Genomic DNA, 26907 nt, shown 5'->3' on the forward strand with positions numbered 1-26907 from the left:
GCTCTCCTATCTTTATTTAAAAGATTGTACTACCTCGTGGGTGCCCGGTTCCAAATAAAATGCTTGATATGCTCTATGAACAAAATACCTGTGTTTTGCTATGGATAAAAAATATGTAGCCAATTGCGTTAAGTCATTGTTCTCGGTTCAATATTCAAATTTTATACAGTATTAGTGTGATGGATACTTAGAATTGAACTCATATGTGCGAATTTGTCTCGAATATTTCTTTTTATGTTTTGCAACGAGTCTCGAATATTTCCTGACATTAACACATAGTAGTTTTTTATGGATTTTGTACATGTATTGACACACTATGCTGATGTCCAAAACAAACCACGACCCCGCGGGCAGAGAGATGATCCTGTGCTTTCAGTAAAAAGAAAGAATATGGTGACCCTAGACAAACCACGAACACAGTGATAAGGACATGCAGACGACGATGGACGCGGACGTACCGACGAGGTCGGATGGCACGAGGCCGTTAGAGAAGCGGCCGGTGGCGACGTGGCCGTCGAAGTCCCTGCCGTAGGGCGGATGGTTGGCCTTGATCTGGGTGTGCAGGTTGTTGTTGTTCCCCGGGTCGACGATGGAGTCGCCGAACACGATCACCGCCGTCGCCCTCGGGCTCCCCCTCTCCTCCCCCGCCACCGCCGCCGTCCCATTGTTCTGCTGCTCCCGGCACACAGCCGGGCGCACCACCGATAGTACCGCCACGACGACGGCGAGCTGCTGCAACCGCAGCCTCCTCATCGCTGCTGCTAGCTAGTAATGAGCTGTGGTGTGTGGTTGCCGGTTGGCCTCAACCGAATGCAGCTAGCTAGCTAGCTGCAATGGAGGATGTGAACTCTGTACCAACCACTCTGCCTCTGCCACCCTATTTATATACACACATGTATCCCTCCAAGGCTCAAACGAGTGGGAGAATTCCTTATTTGACTCTTTTTTAAATTTTGCTTCTCTTTTTGGCCCAAAAAACTTTTTTCTTTCATCTTGACACTTAAACTTCATTTTGTTCCCTATGTGACACTTTCATCCATTTTTTCATCCAGCGATGTTAAATGCCATGTAGAAAGATAATTCTGTCCCTGGTGGTAATATGTCAGGAAAAAAATAATATTGGATCGAGTATTTGGGGTCGACTGCACGAGCGCACCCCGCGCTATTGCTGCCACCGCCGCCGCCGTCGCGCGTGCTTGCTGCGTGACGGCCGCGTATTGCTGCCGCTTGCATGCGTGCGTGCTTGCTGAGTGTGTGTGCATGCTCGTCGTGTAGGAGCACTTGTGTGCGTATCGGTGCTTCAGAGGAGCTAATACACTAGGTGCAAAGCAAGCACAAGAAGCAAGGAAGCTAGCAGCTTAACTGATTTTGACTGGAACAGTGCACACGCTCGTCTATTACCTCATGCCACCGGTAGAAGCTAGCTCTTGATCGATTGAATCTGTCGTCATTGATGTTTGGCGAGGCTTCCGGCCTGAGGATCAATTACAATAAATCCATGGCCATCATGATTCATGGGGATAACAGTGACAGTGCCCGGGTGGAATCCACTTTGCAATGTCGGTTGGGTAATTTCCCTTGCAAATACCTCGGCCTGCAATTGGGCATTAAGCGGCTTTCAAAAGCAGACTGGTAGCCCATGCTCGACCATGCCAAGAGTTTCGCCCCCGCTTGGCAAAGGGGTTTGATTCACCGACCGGGACGATTGGTGCTTGTTAAGGCTGTGATGGCGGCCAAACCCATTCACCACTTCATGGTCACTGAAGCTCCGGTATGGGTTTTGGAAGAGATTGAACAATGGATGCGATCGTTCTTTTGGGCCGCCAAAGAGAAAGTGAACGGTGGACAATGCCTCGTGGCATGGAGCACGGTGTGTAAACCTACTTCGCTTGGTGGGCTGGGCGTTCGCAATCTCCAGCTTCAGGGGCTAGCCTTGCGGGTCAGGTGGGAGTGGCTACGCAGGACTGATCCAGACAGGCCATGGCAAGGTTTGCCGATGGCGGTGGGTAGAGAGGCCCGGCAGGTGTTTGATAGTTTGGTGCAGATTTCTGTGGGCAGGGGCAGTATGGTCCTATTTTGGAGAGACAGATGGATTCACGGTTTTGCGGTGAAGGACATTGCACCACTCATTCATGCTCAAGTGGACACACGCATGATCAACCGACGCACGGTGGAGGAAGGCCTTTTGGATGGGCGTTGGCTACTTGATATCAGCGGAGATGTGAACTTTGTCGGCGACATGCAACTTTTGCACCTCAACCTTGCGATAAGCACGATCATCCGTGACCCCGCCAGTGAAGATAGTTTTTCTTGGCCTGCTGATCCCTCCGGAGTGTATACGGCGAAATCCACTTATAACCGACTGTGTCAGGGCACTGAGAGGGCCCCCTACGCCACCTGCATTTGGAGAAGCTGGGCTATCCTTAAGTGTAAAATCTTTGCGTGGTTGGCCGTGCAGCACCGGATTTGGACATTTGACAGAAGAGCGAGGCATGGTCTCCAAAGTGACCCGTCCGCTTGCTACACGTGTTTGCAGGACGAAGACAACACGGAGCACATTCTCATCCAGTGCGTCTACACCAGGGAGGTGTGGCACTACATGTTCGAGGAGCTCAGCTTGAGGGGCTCCATCCCTACTCAGGCAGACACCTTACTAGATTGGTGGTTGACCACTAGAGTAAACTTCAGGAAAGGCCATAAGCGTGGTTTCGACACGGTGATCATTGTGACCATCTGGGCTCTTTGGAAGCAGCGCAATGCCAGAGTCTTTCATCGTCCAACCAGCAGAAGACCGCTTTGGAATTGGCGCGCGCCATTGTCATAGAGCTCAAGGATTGGAGACTAGCGGGTTTAGGAGGAGGAGGTTTTGGATCGTTTTGTGAGAGTGTAGGCATAGGCTAGATCGCCGGGTGTGCTAGGGTGTGCGTTTCTGTTTTGGAAGCCCTGCTTCCATTCTTGTATTGTGACTCCTGCTTTCTTCTTCTATAAAATTAAGGTACGCTTTTGGCTTACTCTCAAAAAAAAAATCTGTCGTCATTGTTCTTTTTATCCCGCAACAAAGGAATTTATCGTTCTTGTTTCACTCATATTATTATTATTATTAAGATTATACATAGAGTACTATTTTTTTGTATATTCAACAATGACAAACTATTTTCTTGTTTCACTCAAATATATATCACATTACCTCCGTGTTTGCATGTAAATAATCTCGTCACATACTACACTAAGGGTAAAATGGTCTTTTTAGGTCAGACTTAACACCGTTACTAGGAAAAACTGAAGAAAGTGTCACATAGGGAACAAAATAAAGTTTGAGTGTCAAAAAAGGAAGAAATAAAGTTTTTTGGCCGAAAAGGGAAGCAAAATTTAAAAAATGGCCAAATAAGGAATTCTCTCCCAACGAGTAGTGGGCTATACAAGTTCATAGTTCAAGCTAGTGTGAAGTACTGTGGTACTCACTTGCGTGCAGTTGGAGTGTCAATGGCGTCTTGATAGCCCCTTAATCAAACAGTGCATGCATTCAGTTAGATGATTTTTCTTCTATGAAAAGGATGTATATATATCGATCGATATGATAAGGCACGTACCAACATGCACGAGCACGATGGCAATCGGCTTAAATTGTTGGTCCTGATCGACTTTGATTATATATCAAGCTATATATGAATATATTTTCTTGGCCAAAACTAGATGATGAGGACAGCAGAATGTGGATTGGTACTGCACATGAGTAAGATACACTAGTAGGTCACGTACAACCTCATATCATAATCATAATTATTGATTGATGTAACGACCCATGAGGCGAACGGACGGCAGTCATTATCCTACATGTATGCATATGTACCCAACCACACATAATTAATCAAATGTTTGCGTGTGATTAGGTTTGACAGTGATTAGCACGTGGGAGATGCTACACACACGGAGTTACCACAGGGCGTTTACGGGATGGTTAATAGTGATTGGTTGAAATTTGATGAAGTGAGGTGGGCCTCCAGTGAAAATGAGGGGGGCCAATTAGAGAAGAGCAGGCATCAGATCCGTCGTGGGAGCCCCGTGTGTGTAGTATTTTCCTTAGGCTGGTCGTAATGGGAATATCATAAGCGGTATCATGCATGCCAACTAGACTTTCTGAATGATGTGACACACAATTAAATGAGGAAAGAGAGGGTGTGGTACCATATCATGATACCGTATCATATTAAATGTTTTAGGCTGGTCGTAATGATAGTATCATAGCTAGTATCATGCATGCCAACTAGACAATTTTGATGGGGTGTCATAGCATTAAATGAAGAAAGAGAGGGTGTAGTATCATATCATGATACCGTATCATATTAAATGCTATACTACTTTGTGTCATGCATAACAATAAATAGAGTACAACATGATACTACTCCCTCCGTCCGAAAATACTTGTCATCAAAATGGACGAAAAGGGATGTATCTAGAACTAAAATACATCTGGATACAACCCTTTTTATTCATTTTGATGACAAGTATTTCCGGACGAAGGGAGTAATATATTAGGGAGGTAGTATCATACACTAGTATCATATGCATGATACTAGTATATGATACTCTCCATTACAACCAGCCTTACTACCTTGTGTCATGCATGGCAATTAATAAGGCAATCTAAGATACTAACTTATGATACTATGCATTACGAATATAATATCATATACTAGTATCATAAGCCTCATTACAACCAGCCTTAGCACGTACGTTCTAGTACTTGATAATTCCAGCACCGGCAAGATTAAACGTAAATTAAAGATGTCCACGCCTGTACGCGATCGATGCATGCATGGGGTAATTGGCCGGTTAGCAGGACGTACGCATATATATATGCACCTAAAATCGTAGCCTGGATTGAAGCAAGACAGAGTGCAACTATATATATATATTTTACATACATATAGTTTTAGTTTGGATAGATAGCCATCCATATCGATCGATCGATGAGCTAGCTAGCTAGCTAGGGAGGTGTTAATGGCGTGAGGGAATTAACGTGGAGGGGAGGAGCAGCTAGCTCGAAAAGGAGGAGCCAGACGTGCATGATGCATTGATGCATGTTGGTTAGCAAGCCATCTGCACACATCCATCTGCCTGTCCCTGACCTTTACGTGCGACCGCTCGCCGTTGCTTTCCCTTTGCCGAAATTAATATGTGTGTATGGACGTGAAGAATCACATGCATGCGCCGATCGACCCACTTGACAAAAATTAAGACCGTTCAACAGGGCAATAGATGTACCACACTGTCTTCAGTGGCTTGGCTTGTGTGTTCTTCCATCTGTCCCAACCGAAAAACACGTCATTATATTGCTTGCAGGGCACTCATGCATGACCAAGGATTAAAATTTTCGGAAAGAGACAAATTTCGGATCTCCAGAAATGTCTGGAATTTTGGAAATTCTTTCGGAATTCCATTCTATTAGAATTAGTCACATTTTACAGATTTTTTACATAATTAAAATCTTATTATTGTATTTGCTCCAAAAAATTGAAGTTACAAATATCTCGGTCCTTCTGAAATGCTCGAATTTTTTTAAGAAACTATTGTTAAAATTTTGAATAGTGTTTATGTAGGTTTACATGCTCGCTTCACTAACACTTTGTGCCAAATTAACCTATATTGGGAAGAAAAATATTTACAAAATCAAACCTTAGAGGGTAATAAGTAAAAACTCCATGGTACCTTTTTCTATGGAATTAAAGAAACGACTTTGGGCCTCTTGAACCTAACAATCCTAATAAATACATGTGAGAAGGCTATTTGGGATAACATGTCGAGTTGCACTATCAAAGTTTTCATATTTAAACAGTCTTGGGGTTAAGAGGACAATGACCGCTCGGAAAGGGAGTGTGTCAGAAATAGTGTCAGGACCGCCGAGAGTACCAATTTGCTTCGTTAATAGTATCCCCCCACACAAAAATCATTAATAGTTTTGGAATGACACTAAGGGAGAGATTCCATACTTAAGTTTGATTGAAAGCAGCCTAAAGCCAGCTGCGGGATATTACCTTCAAATGTTGAACCAGTTGGGTGACATCGATGGTGTGATGGTTAGGGTTTTGGGTACATGCATGATTGCTTTTTAGCGGGAAGCCGAGGGGGGAGTATGACCTATGATGACATTAACCAAAAGTATTAGGTTTTCACCACCAACAACTTTCAATTTTCAAACACAATTCGATGGAAGTCGAGTTAACTTTTCAAATTCACAGAAAGTTTGCCAGAAATAAGAGCCTGCATGGTACTTTTTCTTGGACAAACTAATTTCCATGTTGGTAAATAGGTTGAAAGCATCTCAAATTTTAACCTGGAATAACTTGTGCAAATTCTAGCTAGATCATATTTACTTGGGTCCACAAAGCCAATCCATTGTGAGATTAGCAAAATGGCTCATATATATTTTGCTTCCCAACAATCAGAACACAAAAATGGCTTTTCTTTTCTAGCGTGAAGTAAACAGAAAAATGATGACTAATATGAAAACAATGCAATAAAAACATGAATGAGATTTGTATATCTCAACAGGAAATGAGCATCACTGCCTAATGAAATTAACAATATGAAGGTTTAAAAAAATTCTAGAGCTATTGCTTTTGTACAAATTGACAAGCACATGGTCATACAAGATTAGTGTCATATTTTCTCGAATGTTTTGATGAGGAAAACATATTATTTTCCTAATTGTGGAACAATGCATTTTTAGAAATACTAAATAATTTATCAAAAGTGATGTAAAAGTTGGATGCCTTTGATGATGCGGTAGTCAAGGTTTGGGGCATGTCCATAAATTTTTATGAAGGGGCCATGGAGTATGACCTATATTACGATCATCATCTAACAATACGAGAACATTGAAGGAAACATGCCCTAGAGGCAATAATAAAGTTATTATTTATTTCCTTATATCATGATAAATGTTTATTATTCATGCTAGAATTGTATTAACCGGAAACATAATACATGTGTGAATACATAGACAAACAGAGTGTCACTAGTATGCCTCTACTTGACTAGCTCGTTAATCAAAGATGGTTATGTTTCCTAACCATAGACAAAAGAGTTGTTATTTGAGTAACGAGGTCACATCATTAGTTGAATGATCTGATTGCCATGACCCATTCCATTAGCTTAGCACCTGATCGTTTAGTATGTTGCTATTGCTTTCTTCATGACTTATACATGTTCCTATAACTATGAGATTATGCAACTCCCGTTTGCCGGAGGAACACCTTGGGTGCTACCAAACGTCACAACGTAACTGGGTGATTATAAAGGAGCATTAGAGGTGTCTCCAAAAGTAGATGTTGGGTTGGCGTATTTCGAGATTAGGATTTGTCACTCCGATTGTCGGAGAGGTATCTCTGGGCCCTCTCGGTAATGCACATCACATAAGCCTTGCAAGCACTGCAACTAATATGTTAGGTGTGAGATGATGTATTACGGAACGAGTAAAGAGACTTGCCAGTAACGAGATTGAACTAGGTATTGGATACCGACGATCGAATCTCGGGCAAGTAACATACCGATGACAAAGGGAACAACGTATGTTGTTATGCGGTCTGACCGATAAAGATCTTCGTAGAATATGTAGGAGCCAATATGGGCATCCAGGTCCCGCTATTGGTTATTGACCGGAGACGTGTCTCGGTCATGTCTACATTGTTCTCGAACCCGTAGGGTCCGCATGCTTAAGGTTACGATGACAGTTATATTATGAGTTTACATGTTTTTATGTACCGAAGGAGTTCGGAGTCCCGGATGAGATTGGGGACATGACGAGGAGTCTCGAAATGGTCGAGACGTAAAGATTCATATATTGGATGATATGGTTAGGCCAAGGGGTCAAGCCCATGAGGCTTTAGATCGGTGCAAAAGGAGTTTTGCGGAGTCCAGGGGGCCAAACGCCGGAGACCCTGGCGTCTGGCCCTGGGCCAGACGCCGAGGCCCATGGCGTCTGGGCCAGACGCCAAGGATTGTGGCGTTTGGTCCTGGAGTCCGAGTGGGACTCTTGCCTTTCGGGAAAAACCGACTTTGAGGAGGCTTTTGCTCCAAGTTTCGACCCCGGGGCTCAACATATAAATAGAGGGGCAGGGCTAGCACCAAAGACACAACAATTGATCCCTTGGATCTCTTAGCCGTGTGCGGTGCCCCCCTCCACCATAGTCCACCTCGATAATATCGTAGCGGTGCTTAGGCGAAGCCCTGCGACGGTAGAACATCAAGATCGTCACCACGCCGTCGTGCTGACGGAACTCTCCCTCGACACTCGGCTGGATCGGAGTTCGAGGGACGTCATCGAGCTGAACGTGTGCTAGAACTCGGAGGTGCCGTAGTTTCGGTGCTTGATCGGTCGGGCCGTGAAGACGTACGACTACATCAACCGTGTTGTGCTAACGCTTCCGCTTACGGTCTACAAGGGTATGTAGACAACACTCTCCCCTCTCGTTGCTATACATCACCATGATCTTGCGTGTGCGTAGGAAATTTTTAAATTACTACGAAACCCAACAGTGGTATCAGAGCCTAGGTTACTTATGTTGATGTTATATGCACGAGTAGAACACAAGTGAGTTGTGGACGATACAAGTCATACTGCCTACCAGCATGTCATACTTTGGTTCGGCGGTATTGTTGGACGAGACAACCCGGACCAACCTTACGCGTACGCTTACGCGAGACCGGTTCCCTCGACGTGCTTTGCACATAGATGGCTTGCGGGCGACTGTCTCTCCAACTTTAGTTGAACCGAGTATGGCTACGCCCGGTCCTTGAGAAGGTTAAAACGGAGTCTATTTGACAAACTATCGTTGTGGTTTTGATGCGTAGGTGAGATTGGTTCTTACTTAAGCCCGTAGCAGCCACGTAAAACATGCAACAACAAAGTAGAAGACGTCTAACTTGTTTTTGCAGGGCATGTTGTGATGTGATATGGTCAAAGCATGATGCTGAATTTTATTGTATGAGATGATCATGTTTTGTAACCGAGTTATCGGCAACTGGCAGGAGCCATATGGTTGTCGCTTTATTGTATGCAATGCAATCGCGATGTAATGCTTTACTTTATTACTAAACGGTAGTGATAGTCGTGGAAGCATAAGATTGGCGAGACGACAACGATGCTACGATGGAGATCAAGGTGTCGCGCCGGTGACGATGGTGATCATGACGGTGCTTTGGAGATGGAGATCACAAGCACAAGATGATGATGACCATATCATATCACTTATATTGATTGCATGTGATGTTTATCTTTTTATGCATCTTATCTTGCTTTGATTGACGGTAGCATTATAAGATGATCTCTCACTAAATTATCAAGAAGTGTTCTCCCTGAGTATGCACCGTTGCCAAAGTTCGTCGTGCCCAGACACCACGTGATGATCGGGTGTGATAAGCTCTACGTCCATCTACAACGGGTGCAAGCCAGTTTTGCACACGCAGAATACTCAGGTTAAACTTGACGAGCCTAGCATATACAGATATGGCCTCGGAACACGGAGACCGAAAGGTCGAGCGTGAATCATATAGTAGATATGATCAACATAACGATGTTCACCATTGAAAACTACTCCATCTCACGTGATGATCGGTCATGGTTTAGTTGATTTGGATCACGTAATCACTTAGAGGATTAGAGGGATGTCTATCTAAGTGGGAGTTCTTAAATAATATGATTAATTGAACTTTAATATATCATGAACTTAGTCCTGGTAGTATTTTGCAAATTATGTTGTAGATCAAGAGCTCGCGTTGTTGCTTCCCTGTGTTTATTTTGATATGTTCCTAGAGAAAATCATGTTGAAAAATGTTAGTAGCAATGATGCGGATTGGATCCATGATCTGAGGTTTATCCTCATTACTGCACAGAAGAATTATGTCCTTGATGCACCGCTAGGTGACGGACCTATTGCAGGAGTAGATGCAGACGTTATGAACGTTTGACTAGCTCAATATGATGACTACTTGATAGTTTAGTGCACCATGCTTAATGGCTTAGAATCGGGACTTCAACGACGTTTTGAACGTCATGGAGCATATGAGATGTTCCAGGAGTTGAAGTTAATATTTCAAGCAAATACCCGAGTTGAGAGATATGTAGTCTCCAACAAGTTCTATAGCTAAAAGATGGAGGAGAATCGCTCAACTAGTGAGCATGTGCCCAGATTGTCTGAGTACAACAATCACTTGAATCAAGTGGGAGTTAATCTTCCAGATAAGATAGTGATTGACAGAATTCTCTAGTCACCATCGCCAAGTTAGTAGAACTTCGTGATGAACTATGATATGCAAGGGATAACGGAAACAATTCCCAAGCTCTTCGTAATGCGGAAATTGACGAAGGTAGAAATCGAGAAAAACATCAAGTGTTGATGGTAGACAAGACCACTAGTTTCAAGAAAAGGGCAGAGGGAAGAAGGGGAACTTCAAATAGAATGGCAAGCAAGTTGCTGCTCAAGTGAAGAAGCCCAAGTCTGGTCCTAAGCCTGAGACTAAGTGTTTCTACTGCAAGGGACTGGTCACTGGAAGCGGAACTACCCCAAGTGATTGGCAGATAAGAAGGATGGCAAAGTGAACATAAGTATATTTTATATACATGTTATTGATGTGTACTTTACTAGTGTTTATGGCAACCCCTCAGTATTTGATACTAGTTCAGTTGCTAAGATTAGTAACTCGAAACGGGAGTTGCAGAATAAACAGAGACTAGTTAAGGGTGAAGTGACGATGTGTGTTGGAAGTGGTTCCAAGATTGATATGATCATCATCGCACACTCCCTATACTTTCGGGATTAGTGTTGAACCTGAATAAGTGTTATTTGGTGTTTGCGTTGAGCATGAATATGATTTGATCATGTTTATTGTAATACGGTTATTCATTTAAGTAAGAGAATAAATTGTTGTTCTGTTTACATGAATAAAACCTTATATGGTTACACACCCAATGAAAATAGTTCATTGGATCTCGATCGTAGTGATACACATAATCATAATATTGAAACCAAAAAGATGCAAAGTTAATAATGATAGTGCAACTTATTTGTAGCACTGCCGTTTAGGTCATATTGGTGTAAAGCGCATGAAGAAACTCCATGCTGATGGGATTTTGGAATCACTTGATTATGAATCACTTGATGCTTGCGAACCATGCCTTTTGGGCAAGATGACTAAAACGCCGTTCTCCGGAACAATGAAGCAAGCAACAGATTTGTTGGAGATCATACATACTGATGTATGTGGTCCGGTGAATATTAAAGCTTGCAGCAGGTATCATTATTTTCTGACCTTCACAGATGATTTGAGCAGATATGGGGATATCTACTTGATGAAACATAAGTTTGAAACATTTGAACAGTTCAAAGAATTTCAGAGTGAAGTGGAAAATCATCGTGACAAGAAAATAAAGTTTCTACGATCTGATCGCGGAGACAAATATTTGAGTTACGAGTTTGGTCTTCAATTAAAATAATATGGAATAGTTTCACAAACTCATGCGACATGGAACACCACAGCATAATGGTGTGTCCGAACGTCATAACCGTACTTTATTAGATATATAGTGCAATCTATGATGTCTCTTACGGATCTACCACTATCGTTTTGGGGTTATGCATTAAAGACAGCTACATTCACATTAAATAGGGCACCATCTAAATCCGTTGAGGCGACACCATATGAACTATGGTTTGGCAAGAAACCTAAGCCGTCGTTTCTTAAAGTTTGGGGTTGCAATGCTTATATGAAAAAATTTCATCCTGATAAGCTCAAACTCAAATCGGAGAAGTGCGTCTTCATAGGATATCCAGAGGAAACTATTGGATACACCTTCTACCACAGATCCGAAGGCAAGATTTTTTTTTCTAAATTCGGAAACTTTCTGGAGAAGGGGTTTCTCTTGAAAGAAGTGAGTGGGAGGAAAGTAGAACTTGACGAGGTAACTGTACCTGCTCCCTTATTGGAAAGTAGTACATCACAGAAAACTGTTTTTGTGACACCTACACCAGTTAGTGAGGAAGCTAATGATGATGATCATGAAACTTCAGAACAAGATACTACTGAACCTCGTAAATCAACCAGAGTAAGATCCGCGCCAGAGTGGTACGCTAATCCTGTTCTGAAAGTCATGCTACTAGATCATGATGAAACCTACGAACTATGAAGAAGCGATGATGAGCCCAGATTCCGCAAAGTGGCTTGAAGCCATGAAATCTGAGATGGGGTCCATGTATGAGAACAAAGTATGGACTTTGGTTGACTTGCCCGATGATCGGCAAGCAATTGAGAATAAATGGATCTTTAAGAAGAAGACTGACGCTGATGGTAATGTTACTGTCTACAAAGCTCGACTTGTCGCAAAAGGTTTTCAGCAAGTTCAAGGGATTGACTACGATGAGACCTTCTCACCCGTAGCGATGCTTAAGTCCGTCCGAATCATGTTAGCAATTGCCGCATTTTATGATTATGAAATTTGGCAGATGGATGTCAAAACTGCATTCCTGAATGGATTTCTGGAAGAAGAGTTGTATATGATGCAACCGGAAGGTTTTGTCGATCCAAAGGGAGCTAACAAAGTGTGCAAGCTCCAGCGATCCATTTATGGACTGGTGCAAGCCTCTCGGAGTTGGAATAAACGTTTTGATAGTGTGATCAAAGCATTTGGTTTTATACAGACTTTCGGAGAAGCCTGTATTTACAAGAAAGTGAGTGGGAGCTCTACAACATTTCTGATAAGTATATGTGAATGACATATTGTTGATCGGAAATAATGTAGAATTATTCTGTAAAGCATAAAAGGAGTGTTTGAAAGGAGTTTTTCAAAGAAAGACTTCGGTGAAGCTGCTTACATATTGAGTTTCAAGATCTATAGAGATAGATCAAGACGCTTGATAAGTTTTTTCAATGAGTACATACCTTGACAAGATTTTGAAGTAGTTCAAAATGGAACAGTCAAAGAAAGAGTTCTTGCCTGTGTTACAAGGTGTGAAGTTGAGTAAGACTCAAAGCCCGACCACGGCAAAAAAAATAGAAAGAGAATGAAAGTCATTTCCTATGCCTCAGTCATAGGTTCTATAAAGTATGCCATGCTGTGTACCAGATCTATTGTATGCCCTGCACTGAGTTTGGCAAGGGAGTACAATAGTGATCTTGGAGTAGATCACTGGACAGCGGTCAAAATTGTCCTTAGTGGAATAAGGATATGTTTCTCTATTATGGAAGTGAAAAAAGGTTCGTCGTAAAGGGTTACGCCGATGCAAGTTTGACACTAATCTAGATGACTCTAAGTCTCGATCTAGATACATATTGAAAGTGGGAGCAATTAGCTAGAGTAGCTCCATGCAGAGCATTGTTGACATAGAAATTTGCAAAATACATGAGGATCTGAATGTGGCAGACCCGTTGACTAAAATTCTCTCACAAGCAAAACATGATCACACCTTAGTACTCCTTGGGTGTTAATCACATAGCGATGTGAACTAGATTACTGAATCTAGTAAACCCTTTGGGTGTTGGTCACATAGCGATGTGAACTATGGGTGTTAATCACATGGTGATGTGAACTATTGCTGTTAAATCACATGGCGATGTGAACTAGATTATTGACTCTAGTGCAAGTGGGAGACTGAAGGAAATATGCCCTAGAGGCAATAATAAAGTTATTATTTATTTCCTTATATCATGATAAATGTTTATTATTCATGCTAGAATTGTATTAACCGGAAACATAATACATGTGTGAATACATAGACAAACAGAGTGTCACTAGTATGCCTCTACTTGACTAGCTCATTAATCAAAGATGGTTATGTTTCCTGACCATGAACAATGAGTTGTTATTTGATTAACGAGGTCACATCATTAGTTGAATGATCTGATTGACATGATCCATTCCATTAGCTTAGCACCTGATCGTTTAGTATGTTGCTATTGCTTTCTTCATGACTTATACATGTTCCTATGACTATGAGATTATGCAACTCCCGTTTGCCGGAGGAACACTTTGGGTGCTACCAAACGTCACAACGTAACTGGGTGATTATAAAGGAGCATTACAGGTGTCTCCAAAGGTAGATGTTGGGTTGGCGTATTTCGAGATTAGGATTTGTCACTCCGATTGTCGGAGAGGTATCTCTGGGCCCTCTCGGTAATGCACATCACATAAGCCTTGCAAGCACTGCAACTAATATGTTAGTTGTGAGATGATGTATTACGGAACGAGTAAAGAGACTTGCCAGTAACGAGATTGAACTAGGTATTGGATACCGATGATCGAATCTCGGGCAAGTAACATACCGATGACAAAGGGAACAACGTATGTTGTTATGCGGTCTGACCGATAAAGATCTTCGTAGAATATGTAGGAGCCAATATGGGCATCCAGGTCCCGCTATTGGTTATTGACCAGAGACATGTCTCGGTCATGTCTACATTGTTCTCGAACCCGTAGGGTCCGCACGCTTAAGGTTACGATGACAGTTATATTATGAGTTTATGCATTTTGATGTACCGAAGGTTGTTCGGAGTCCCGGATGTGATCACGGACATGACGAGGAGTCTCGAAATGGTCGAGACATAAAGATTGATATATTGGAAGCCTATGTTTGGACATCGGAAGTGTTCCGGGTGAAATCGGGATTTTACCGGGTTACCGGGAGGTTACCGGAACCCCCCGGGAACCACATGGGCCTTCATGGGCCTTAGTGGAAAGGAGAAAAGGGCAGCCCAAGGGGGCTGCGCGCCTCCCCCCTTCCCCTAGTCCTATTAGGACTAGGAGAGGTGGCCGGCCACCCCTCTCCCTCTTTCCCCCTTGGGAATCCTAATTGGAATAGGATTGGAGGGGAGTCCTACTCCCGGTAGGAGTAGGACTCCTCCTGCGCCTCCTCCTCCTGGCCGGCGCACCCTCCCCCCTTGGCTCCTTTATATACTGAGGCAGGGGCACCTCTAAACACACAAGTTGACACAAGTTGATCCACGTGATCAATTCCTTAGCCGTGTGCGGTGCCCCCTGCCCCCTGCCACGACGCCTTATGAACTGTGGTTTGGCAAGAAACCAAAGTTGTCGTTTCTTAAAGTTTGGGGCTGCGATGCTTATGTGAAAAAACTTCAAACTGATAAGCTCGAACCCAAATCGGAGAAATGTGTCTTCATAGGATACCCAAAGGAAACTGTTGGGTACACCTTCTATCACAGATCCGAAGGCAAAACATTCGTTGCTAAGAATGGATCATTTCTAGAGAAGGAGTTTCTCTCGAAAGAAGTGAGTGGGAGGAAAGTAGAACTTGACGAGGTAACTGTACCTGCTCCCTTACTGGAAAGTAGTTCATCACAGAAAACTGTTTCAGTGACACCTACACCGGTTAGTGAGGAAGCCAATGATAATGATCATGAAACTTCAGATCAAGATACTACTGAACCACGTAGATCAACCAGAGTAAGATCCGCGCCAGAGTGGTACGGAAATCCTGTTCTGGAAGTCATGCTACTAGATCATGATGAACCTACGAACTATGAAGAAGCGATGGTGAGCCCAGATTCCGCAAAGTGGCTTGAAGCCATGAAATCTGAGATGGGATCCATGTATGAGAACAAAGTATGGACTTTGGTTGACTTGCCCAATGATCGGCAAGCAATTGAGAATAAATGGATCTTTAAGAAGAAGACTGACGCTGATGGTAATGTTACTGTCTACAAAGCTCGACTTGTCGCAAAAGGTTTTCGGCAAGTTCAAGGGATTGACTACGATGAGACCTTCTCACCCGTAGCGATGCTTAAGTCCGTCCGAATCATGTTAGCAATTGCCGCATTTTATGATTATGAAATTTGGCAGATGGATGTCAAAACTGCATTCCTGAATGGATTTCTGGAAGAAGAGTTGTATATGATGCAACCGGAAGGTTTTGTCGATCCAAAGGGAGCTAACAAAGTGTGCAAGCTCCAGCGATCCATTTATGGACTGGTGCAAGCCTCTCGGAGTTGGAATAAACGTTTTGATAGTGTGATCAAAGCATTTGGTTTTATACAGACTTTCGGAGAAGCCTGTATTTACAAGAAAGTGAGTGGGAGCTCTACAACATTTCTGATAAGTATATGTGAATGACATATTGTTGATCGAAAATAATGTAGAATTATTCTGTAAAGCATAAAAGGAGTGTTTGAAAGGAGTTTTTCAAAGAAAGACTTCGGTGAAGCTGCTTACATATTGAGTTTCAAGATCTATAGAGATAGATCAAGACGCTTGATAAGTTTTTTCAATGAGTACATACCTTGACAAGATTTTGAAGTAGTTCAAAATGGAACAGTCAAAGAAAGAGTTCTTGCCTGTGTTACAAGGTGTGAAGTTGAGTAAGACTCAAAGCCCGACCACGGCAAAAATAGAAAGAGAATGAAAGTCATTTCCTATGCCTCAGTCATAGGTTCTATAAAGTATGCCATGCTGTGTACCAGATCTATTGTATACCCTGCACTGAGTTTGGCAAGGGAGTACAATAGTGATCTAGGAGTAGATCACTGGACAGCGGTCAAAATTGTCCTTAGTGGAATAAGGATATGTTTCTCTATTATGGAAGTGAAAAAAGGTTCGTCGTAAAGGGTTACGCCGATGCAAGTTTGACATTAATCTAGATGACTCTAAGTCTCGATCTAGATACATATTGAAAGTGGGAGCAATTAGCTAGAGTAGCTCCATGCAGAGCATTGTTGACATAGAAATTTGCAAAATACATGAGGATCTGAATGTGGCAGACCCGTTGACTAAGATTCTCTCACAAGCAAAACATGATCACACCTTAGTACTCCTTGGGTGTTAATCACATAGCGATGTGAACTAGATTACTGAATCTAGTAAACCCTTTGGGTGTTGGTCACATAGCGATGTGAACTATGGGTGTTAATCACATGGTGATGTGAACTATTGCTGTTAAATCACATGGCGATGTGAACTAGATTATTGACTCTAGTGCAAGTGGGAGACTGAAGGAAATATGCCCTAGAGGCAATAATAAAGTTATTATTTATTTCCTTATATCATGATAAATGTTTATTATTCATGCTAGAATTGTATTAACCGGAAACATAATACATGTGTGAATACATAGACAAACAAAGTGTCACTAGTATGCCTCTACTTGACTAGCTCGTTAATCAAAGATGGTTATGTTTCCTAACCATAGACAAAAGAGTTGTTATTTGAGTAACGAGGTCACATCATTAGTTGAATGATCTGATTGACATGACCCATTCCATTAGCTTAGCACCTGATCGTTTAGTATGTTGCTATTGCTTTCTTCATGACTTATACATGTTCCTATAACTATGAGATTATGCAACTCCCGTTTGCCGGAGGAACACCTTGGGTGCTACCAAACGTCACAACGTAACTGGGTGATTATAAAGGAGCATTACAGGTGTCTCCAAAAGTAGATGTTGGGTTGGCGTATTTCGAGATTAGGATTTGTCACTCTGATTGTCGGAGAGGTATCTCTGGGCCCTCTCGGTAATGCACATCACATAAGCCTTGCAAGCACTGCAACTAATATGTTAGTTGTGAGATGATGTATTACGGAACGAGTAAAGAGACTTGCCAGTAACGAGATTGAACTAGGTATTGGATACCGACGATCGAATCTCGGGCAAGTAACATACCGATGACAAAGGGAACAACGTATGTTGTTATGCGGTCTGACCGATAAAGATCTTCGTAGAATATGTAGGAGCCAATATGGGCATCCAGGTCCCGCTATTGGTTATTGACCGGAGACGTGTCTCGGTCATGTCTACATTGTTCTCGAACCCGTAGGGTCCGCACGCTTAAGGTTACGATGACAGTTATATTATGAGTTTACATGTTTTGATGTACCGAAGGAGTTCGGAGTCCCGGATGAGATTGGGGACATGACGAGGAGTCTCGAAATGGTCGAGACGTAAAGATTCATATATTGGATGATATGGTTAGGCCAAGGGGTCAAGCCCATGAGGCTTTAGATCAGTGCAAAAGGAGTTTTGCGGAGTCCAGGGGGCCAAACGCCGGAGACCCTGGCGTCTGGCCCTGGGCCAGACGCCGAGGCCCATGGCGTCTGGGCCAGACGCCAAGGATTGTGGCGTTTGGTCCTGGAGTCCGAGTGGGACTCTTGCCTTTCGGGAAAAACCGACTTTGAGGAGGCTTTTGCTCCAAGTTTCGACCCCGGAGCTCAACATATAAATAGAGGGGCAGGGCTAGCACCAAAGACACAACAATTGATCCCTTGGATCTCTTAGCCGTGTGCGGTGCCCCCCTCCACCATAGTCCACCTCGATAATATCGTAGCGGTGCTTAGGCGAAGCCCTGCGACGGTAGAACATCAAGATCGTCACCACGCCGTCGTGCTGACGGAACTCTCCCTCGACACTCGGCTGGATCGGAGTTCGAGGGACGTCATCGAGCTGAACGTGTGCTAGAACTCGGAGGTGCCGTAGTTTCGGTGCTTGATCGGTCGGGCCGTGAAGACGTACGACTACATCAACCGCGTTGTGCTAACGCTTCCGCTTACGGTCTACAAGGGTATGTAGACAACACTCTCCCCTCTCGTTGCTATACATCACCATGATCTTGCGTGTGCGTAGGAAATTTTTAAATTACTACGAAACCCAACAAACATATACCACTAGTAACTTCCACAATTCAAGCATCATTTGACAAAAAAAAGTGTTAATATTTAAATTCAAATAAACCTTGTTATAAAATTCTTGTCAATTAATAGAAAACTCATGGTACTTGGTTAGACAATGTTATGTTTTGTCCATATAGATAAGTAGACCGAAGCATCTCAATTTGTTTTCCACAATAATATGGGCAGACAAGAGATCATATTTACTTGAGTTTATAAGTACCGCACATCATGATAATTAAAGAGTGAAATGGATGATACACTAATTTTCTTCCCCGACAAGTACTAGAAAAAAATAAGTTATGTGCTAAATGTTTGTAAGATTTTTTCTTAAATGGACAAGCATTAGTGCTTCCTTGGATAATGACAAATTATATGCTAGAAAGAATTGCCCTAAAAATTTCTACCAAAGCAATATATTGCAGCTCTTGCCTTTCTATATATAGGAGCAAAACAAAGAATGTTCTATTCAAATTTACAAGCATATAAAGCTATGGAATGTTAGAGCAACAAACGGTGTTTTCTCAAATATTTTGTCATTGAAACATTATCATTAGCTCAACTAGGATGCAGTTTTTTTATTAGAGTGTATTCCAAAATAAATGTGAGAAAAATATTTGTGATAATATATCGAGTTACACTATCACAATTTTCGTATTTAAGCAGTCTTGTGTCTAAGAAGACAATGACCGCTAGGAAAGGGAGTGTGTCACAAAGAGTGTCAGGACCGCCAGGAGTACGAGTTAGCTTCATTAATAGTCTCTCCACATAAAAATATATTCGTTAATAGTCTTGGAATGATACTAAGGGAGAGATTCCATACTTAAGTTTGATTGACAACAGCCTAAAGCCAGCTGCGGGGTATTACCTTCAAATGATGAACCAGTTGGGTGACATCAATGGTGTTAGGGTTTTGGGTACATGCATGATGCTTTTTAGCAGGAAGCCGAGGGGGGAGTATGACCTATGATGATATTAATCCAAAAGTATTAGGTTTTCACCACCAACAACTTTCAATTTTCAAACAGAATTCGATGGAAGTCGAGTTAACTTTTCAAATTCACAGAAAGTTTGCCAGAAATAAGAGCCTGCATGGTACTTTTTCTTGGACAAACTTATTTCCATGTTGGTAAATAGGTTGAAAGCATCTCAAATTTTAACCTGGAATAACTTGTGCAGATTCTAGCTAGATCATATTTACTTGGGTCCACAAAGCTGATCCATCGTGAGATTAGCAAAATGGCTCATAGATATTTTGCTTCCCAACAATTAGAACACAAAAATGTCTTTTCTTTTCTAGCGAGGAAGTAAACAGAAAAATGATGACTAATATGCAAATAATGCAATAAAAACATGAATGAGATTTGTATATCTCAACAGGAAATGAGCATCACTGCCTAATGAAATTAATAAAATGAGGGTTTAAAAAAATTCTAGAGCTATTGCTTTTGTACAAATTGACAAGCACATGGTCGTACAAGATTAGTGTAATATTTTCTCGACTGTTTCGATGAGAAAAACATATTATTTTCCTAATTGTGGAACAATGCATTTTTAGAAATACTAAATAATTTATCAAAAGTGATGTAAAAGTTGGATGCCTTTGATGTTGCGGTAGTCAAGGTTTGGGGCATATCCCTAAATTTTTATGAAGGGAGCAGGGAGTATGACCTATATTACGATGGTCACCTAACAATACGAGAACATATACCACTTATAACTTCCACAATTCAAGCATCATTTGACAGAAAAAGTGTTAATTTTTAAATTCGAATATATAAAATTCTAGCCAATTAGTAGAAAACTCATGGTACTTGGTTAGACAATGTTATGTTTTGTCCATATAGATAAGTAGACCGAAGCATCTCAATTTGTTTTCCACAATAAGATGAGCAGAAAGAGATCATATTTACTTGAGTTTGTAAGTACTGCACATCATGATAATAAAGAGTGAAATGGATGATACACTAATTTTCTTCCCCGACAAGTACTAGAAAAAAACAAGTAATGTGCTAAATGTTTGTAAGATTTTTTTCTTAAATGGACAAGCATTAGTGCTTCCTTGGATAATGACAAATTATGTGCTAGAAAGAATTGCCCTAAAAATTTCTACAAAAGCAATATACTGTAGCTCTTGCCTTTCTATATATAGGAGCAAAACAAAGAATGTTCTATTCAAATTTACAAGCATATAAAGCTATGGAATGTTAGAGCAACAAACGGTGTTTTCTCGAATATTTTGACATTGAAACATTATCATTAGTTCAACTAGGATGCAATTTTTTATTAGAGTGTATTCCAAAATAAAGGTGAGAAAATTATTTGTGATAATATATCGAATTACAGTATCACAATTTTCATATTTAAGCAGTCTTGTGGCTAAGAAGACAATGACCGCTAGGAAAGAGAGTGTGTCACAAAGAGTGCCAGGACCGCCGAGAGTACGAGTTAGCTTCGTTAATAGTCTCTCCACATACAAATATATTCGTTAATAGTCTTGGAATGATACTAAGGAAGAGATTCCATACTTAAGTTTGATTGAAAGCAGCCTAAAGCCAAGTGCAGGATATTCCCTGAAAATGTTGAACAAGTTGGGTGACATTGACGGTGTGATGGTTAAGGTTTTGGGTACCTGCATAATTGTTTTTAACTGGGAAGAGGAGAGGGCAGTATGACCTGTGATGATAGTAATCACACCACCAACTTTTTTCAAATTTCAATTATAATTCGATAGAAGTCGAGTTAACTTTTCGAATTCACAAGAAGTTTGCCAGAAATAAGATCACATTACTAGAACCCGCATGGTACTTGCTTGGACAAACTTATTTCCATGTTGGTAAATTGGTTGAAAGCATCTCGGATTTTATCTAGAATGACGTGGGCAGATGCTAGCTAGATCAAATTGCCAAGACCAAGCCCCATGTGGTGTGATAACATGCCAAACGGCTCCTTTTTTTATTAAATAATAAGACTATATTAGTTTTGGAATAAAATAAAAGTAGTATGCTTATTTTTCCTAAAAAAACAGCTAAACCCACTCGTTTTGGGCTTTTGGCTTATGGGTCGAGCTTCTGGCTGAAAAGTGAGGCCAAGTTTGGTTCTTGAGCTTTCGGGTTGAGCTGATATTTCCCTATTTTTAGTCGGATATCCCTAACGAATATGGGCCTGAGTTGTATCTTTTTGTCAATTTGAGATTGCTTTTACCATACTGTCGTGGTAATATGGGCCTGAGTTGTTAATCAAGTTAAATACCATGTCATTGTGGCATGTGTTTGGTGTGCCAGTTTGGAGAAAATAATGAAATATTACCACCATCCCAAAATAGTTGTCTTAAATTTGTCTAACTACGGATATATACCTAACACTAAAACATGTCTAGAACACCCGTATCTACACAAATCTAAGACAACTGATTCTCGATGGGCGGAGCGTCACGCAGCTAAAATGCAAAAAGTAGCAATATTTTCTAATGGAGCCACAGGTAAAAATTGAAAGGAGAATGCAGGTGCCCTTTGAATCATTCATTATCGTCTTCGACCCCATCTTAAATCCGTAACAGCTAATTAATATAAGGAAGTATCATTGCATTCCACTGACAGTACAACAATATCAATGCATCGTCCATAATCAAATTAACAAGAATGGATGGGCCAATCAATCAGAGATGCATGAGGGGCACATAGTTCTTGAAGATGTGGTCGACGATGATCTCATACGCCCTCTGCGTGGGGTGGTAGCTGTCGAAGAAGACGTGCTTGTCCACGTCGTCGCACACCCCCATGTACCTGGTGTCGCAGAGCATGGTGACCTCGATGAGCCCGGAGCCGCAGCAGCCGTGCGTGAGCTCCGTGAACCCCCACCGGTCGCCGTGCACGGCCAGCTCCTCGATGATGTCGTAGATGTCGAAGTAGACGACGAGGGTGTGGAACGTGGGGTCGGCGTTGAGCCGGTCGATGAGCTGCTGCAGCGCCTTGTTGTACATGAGCGCGGCGTAGTTCCGGCGGGCCTCGCAGCGGCGCCGCGGCCCGCCGCCGATGGTTCGCTGCGAGGGGACGCACCCGATGGGCGGCATCCCCGTGAAGCCCATCTTCCGGGCGCCCCGCGCGCTGGTGTTGCGGAGGAATGCCTCGGCGCCGACGAGGAGGAGGTCCACGTAGGCCGGGATGTCGTAGTCGCCGGCGCGGTAGGGCGTCATGAAGTAGGTGTTGGCGAAGTCGTCGGTCCCGGTGACGACGAAGAAGAAGGCGCCGGCGATGATGCGGCGCGTCTCGGCCTCCCCCACGATGCCCACCAGCCTGCGCCGGTACTCGTCGAAGAACTCCAGCTCCTGGTCCATGGTGTACACGTTCACGATCTGCGGGGTCAGCGGGTCGAACCCGGTGGCACCCGACGCGAAGCTGACGCCGGTGAGCAGGTCCTCCGGCGTGTGCTCCACGTTCAGCCATGGGCCAAGAAGTGGCTTCAAGTTAAGCCTCCGAGCTGAAATGTATTATACAGAAAACATACTAGTTAAGTAAATAATCATCATTAAAAAATGTGAAGTAGTTAATGGATCATTTGTAAGTCAAGTTGTGAACTGCTCCAAAGCAAGGTTTTGGTTACGGAGCAAAAAAAAAAAATCGGTTACCGGCGGTAACAGCATTTCCCAATACCCCATGAGAAATAGCCTTCCGAGGAAAAAAATCATTTTTTTGAAATTAAATGAATTTTATGTGAATTCAAAAAAGTACTTCTGTAACAACCCGGTATTTTTCGGTTACCAGGGTAACTGAAAATCTCGGTGCCACACGAGAAAATTTTTTCCCATCCGGGAGCCAAAACCTTGCTCCAAAGTGAAACAGTTGAGTGGTTGGGTCATAAAGATGAAGAACAAAGGTACAAATTCATGGAGTATGCAACCCTGATTGGACTGGGGTCCTGCAGATCTAGACAGGAAGCATATATCCTCTCTACTGCACTGGTCATGCTTAATTACTCTCTCTCTCTCTCTCTCTCTCTCTCTCTCTCTCTCTCTCTCTCTCTCTCTCTCTCTCTCTCTCTCTCCTCAAGTGGCACAAGGCCACAGTTTTTTTTTATTGATGTTTCAGTCTTTCTTTATTGAACAATTGCTATTGTATCATGCTTAAATACACACGCTCTGTCTTTTTACTTACTCTTAACAGAAAAGAGTGCATCATTTTATATTGAAGTTATAGTCTTTTTTGTTTATACATATAGCGATTTAGCCACGTCATGTGAAGTTTCAGTCACTTGTGAAATTCCAGTTCATTTTTTGCTACTTGTTGTTTATTTCTTTTAGTTTGGTATTTATGCAATTGCACTTTGTTTTAAATATAACTGCAATTTCACTTTTTTGCAGTTTGTTTTGTTTTTATTTGTATTTTTCAGTCACTTTGTTGTAAGTAGTTGGGTCATAAAGATGAAGACCAAAGGGTACAAATCCATGGAGTATGCAGCACTGATTGGAGGTGGACGGACTGGTCCTGCACAGACAGGAAGAATATATCCTCTCCAGTGAACTGCTCATGCTTAATTACACACACTCTCAACTACAGTGCCTTTTCTAAAAAAAGTTTCGGTCATTTTTCTAGAAGAGTGATTCAGTCACTTTTTGTGAAGTTTTGGCCGGTTTTTTGAGAAATTCTGGTTACTTTTTGTTAACTGTAATTTGTTTATTTCTATTAGTTTTGTATGCACTTTTATTTGTGGAATTGCATTTTCTATATGATTACAATGTAACCTCTTGATATTTTTCGGATGTAAAATGGTGAACGAAAGTCTCGAATTTTCAGTCATATGTGCACTCACAAAAAACATGAATTTGCAACGCTTATGGTAAGAAATAGGACATTTTACCGAGCAAATCATTTGGAGACACTGATCATAAGGTGGATATTTCTTTTTGTCCAAAGCCGAAGCCTGATTAATGTATCATACTCTTTTTGACATCCGCCCATCTCTGTTTTCTGCAATGAGGTGTGGTTAGAGTGGCAACCTAATGGCCGAGGCTCGTGCTACCTTCATTTTGCTCGATTAGAGTAAACGATATCTCGAAAGCTGAGATATCCCTTCTGTTGTTTCCATGTGCTCTTTTTCCTCTTATGCCTCTGGTTTCTCTTCTCATTTTTACAAAGTTAGATGTAATTATCCTAAACTTTGGCGGAGAAGTGTAATACCCTGTGGTTTATTTTTTTGCGGGGAAGAGTGTAATACCCTTCTCATTAGTATCTCTGGTCGATGGGCCACTTGAGAATGTCGACAGAAGGATCAGAAAGGAGGCAAGAGGAGATGTGTGTACTCCCAGAACTTTGGCGGAGCTTCAAAATAAGTGTCGCTGATTTAGTACAAAATTTGTACTAATTTAGTTATAAATTTGCGACATTTATTTTAGGACAGAGGGAGTATTTTTTTTTGAAAGGACGCAGGAGAACTGCGCTTTTCATTAAGAGGAACGGCGAAAGAAACGCCAACTGTACAGCAATGAGGAGGGAGTATATATTTGGAAATCAGAAGTATGTCTGAATTTCTCTTGATAAAGACTTTCATAGTGCATAGAGATTAGTTCCTTATTTAATTTATACACATGCCTTTTCAATGGAAGGAATTACTACTGTAACATGATCTTTTGTTTTTGGTTGTGTTGGCCGTGTGCTATGCAGAGGCCAGGCTTTCGTTCGATGCAGTTGTATCACCTCGATATATAATTATTAAAGAAAATAGAAAGAATGGTCAAGGACTCAAGGTTATATAACGAACCGTGTCACCATCTAAAACTATCACCTTTCTTTGCATGCAGGAAGTGACGTACGCACGCATGCATGCATGCTACTGATGTGTACTCGAGCTAATTAAGCGAGATACGTACCGATGAGGTCGGGTGGCAGGAGCGCGTTGGAGAAGCGTCCGGTGGCGACGTGGCCGGCGAAGTCCTTGCCGTAGGGCGCGTGGTTGGCCTTCATCCTCGTCGCCGGCAGGTTGTTGTTGTTGCCGGGGTCCACGATCGAGTCCCCGAACACGATCAGCGCCGTCACCAGCGGCTTCTTATTACTACTCCCCTGCTGCTGCGTCACCTGCACCGTCATAGTCTGGTTCAGGTCCCTCCCGCACACTGTCGCCGGAGCTCCCGCCATTGCCACCACCATCGCCACCGCCACTAGCAGCCGCCACCGGCTGGTGATCATCATCTTGATCCACATGGATCGTGTAGTGCTAGCTCCTGTTGTGTGAGTAGCTGGCCTCAACGCAGGGCGGCCACAGCTCGATCTGATCTATTTATACACGTCGTCCTGTCCATGGGTATACACGGATCGTGGAGAGCTGAGCAAGATAATGGAGAGAATGTACGCGCGCACAGTGCCGGCCGTCCCCGGGAACTATTCTTGCATGTTGGGTTCCATGACTTTACAACCTAGCAGCAATGGCGCATGCCATGCATGCCTGGTGTGCAAGATGGATTAATCGAAGATCAACGCATTTTATGAGTATTTATTATGGTGAGCACTGTTGCGTGCATGCATGGGGGCGGCAAAAAGGGCACGTATCAATATATGCATTGATCGACAGCAAGCTGAACAGGTTGCATGTTCTTCCTGACGGACAGACAGATCGAATAATCTCATCATCTCTTCACCAACTTTTGTGGGCATTGATTACTGACTCATTATGTATGTATGTATATATGTACGTGTCATTGATAAAGTAGAGTACGTTGACAACCATGATATACCACCTTCTTTAGATGGATCGAGAACGAGAACCATGTGCATGTGAAGGTGCACTGTTTTCAGATCATATAGCTGGAGGCAGAGCAGATGGATGCCCGTGCTGCACTGCTAATTCTACCGTGTCAACAATCAATTGGAATTTAGATGGGTGGGCCACTGCATGCTTATGCATGTACTCATGATAGAGTAATTCGTTAAGTTATTATCTGTTCCGCACTAGCTATTTGGAAGTTGCCTGAATTTGCAATTGGTGTAATTCGATTTTGTGGCAGAAGGAAGAAGGAGGCGAGTCGCGATACCGAGGTTGACACGGGGACAGGGGCGCCACGGCGAGGCAGAGGGGACGCCGAGCCAAGAGTAGCCAGAGGAGAGGCCAGGAAGAAGTTTCTCATGTTTGGGTGGGGAGTGGGGACTACTGTTGGAAGATGAAGATGAAGGGGAGTTGTTGGATGGAAATCCAATGGCTGAAAATCAAATGACTATCTTTTTCTCATACAACCGTGCAATAGTCACTCCCC

The 26907-nt window shown here is 42.5% G+C and overlaps 2 protein-coding genes across 2 annotated transcripts in view; both read right to left on the reverse strand.

Moving 5' to 3' along the window:
- LOC123114464 (GDSL esterase/lipase EXL3) overlaps positions 1-842 on the reverse strand; it is a 5733-nt gene extending 4891 nt beyond the window's left edge. Inside the window, exon 1 of the mRNA XM_044535952.1 lies at positions 459-842. Coding sequence (XP_044391887.1) covers positions 459-753 — 295 coding nt within the window. The 5' untranslated portion in view covers positions 754-842. The remainder of the gene's footprint in view (positions 1-458) is intronic.
- A 21334-nt stretch (positions 843-22176) lies between these two features.
- Positions 22177-25923, reverse strand: LOC123114465 (GDSL esterase/lipase At3g14820). The gene is made up of 2 exons (XM_044535953.1): positions 25531-25923; positions 22177-23144 (listed from the first exon to the last, which is right to left on the reverse strand). The coding sequence occupies exons 1-2, from the start codon at positions 25859-25861 to the stop codon at positions 22324-22326; spliced, it is 1152 nt and encodes a 383-aa protein (XP_044391888.1). The 5' UTR covers positions 25862-25923; the 3' UTR covers positions 22177-22323.
- Positions 25924-26907: the final 984 nt, after the last annotated feature.

The sequence above is a fragment of the Triticum aestivum genome, chromosome 5B (assembly GCF_018294505.1).
Source record: "Triticum aestivum cultivar Chinese Spring chromosome 5B, IWGSC CS RefSeq v2.1, whole genome shotgun sequence".
NCBI lineage: Eukaryota > Viridiplantae > Streptophyta > Magnoliopsida > Poales > Poaceae > Triticum > Triticum aestivum.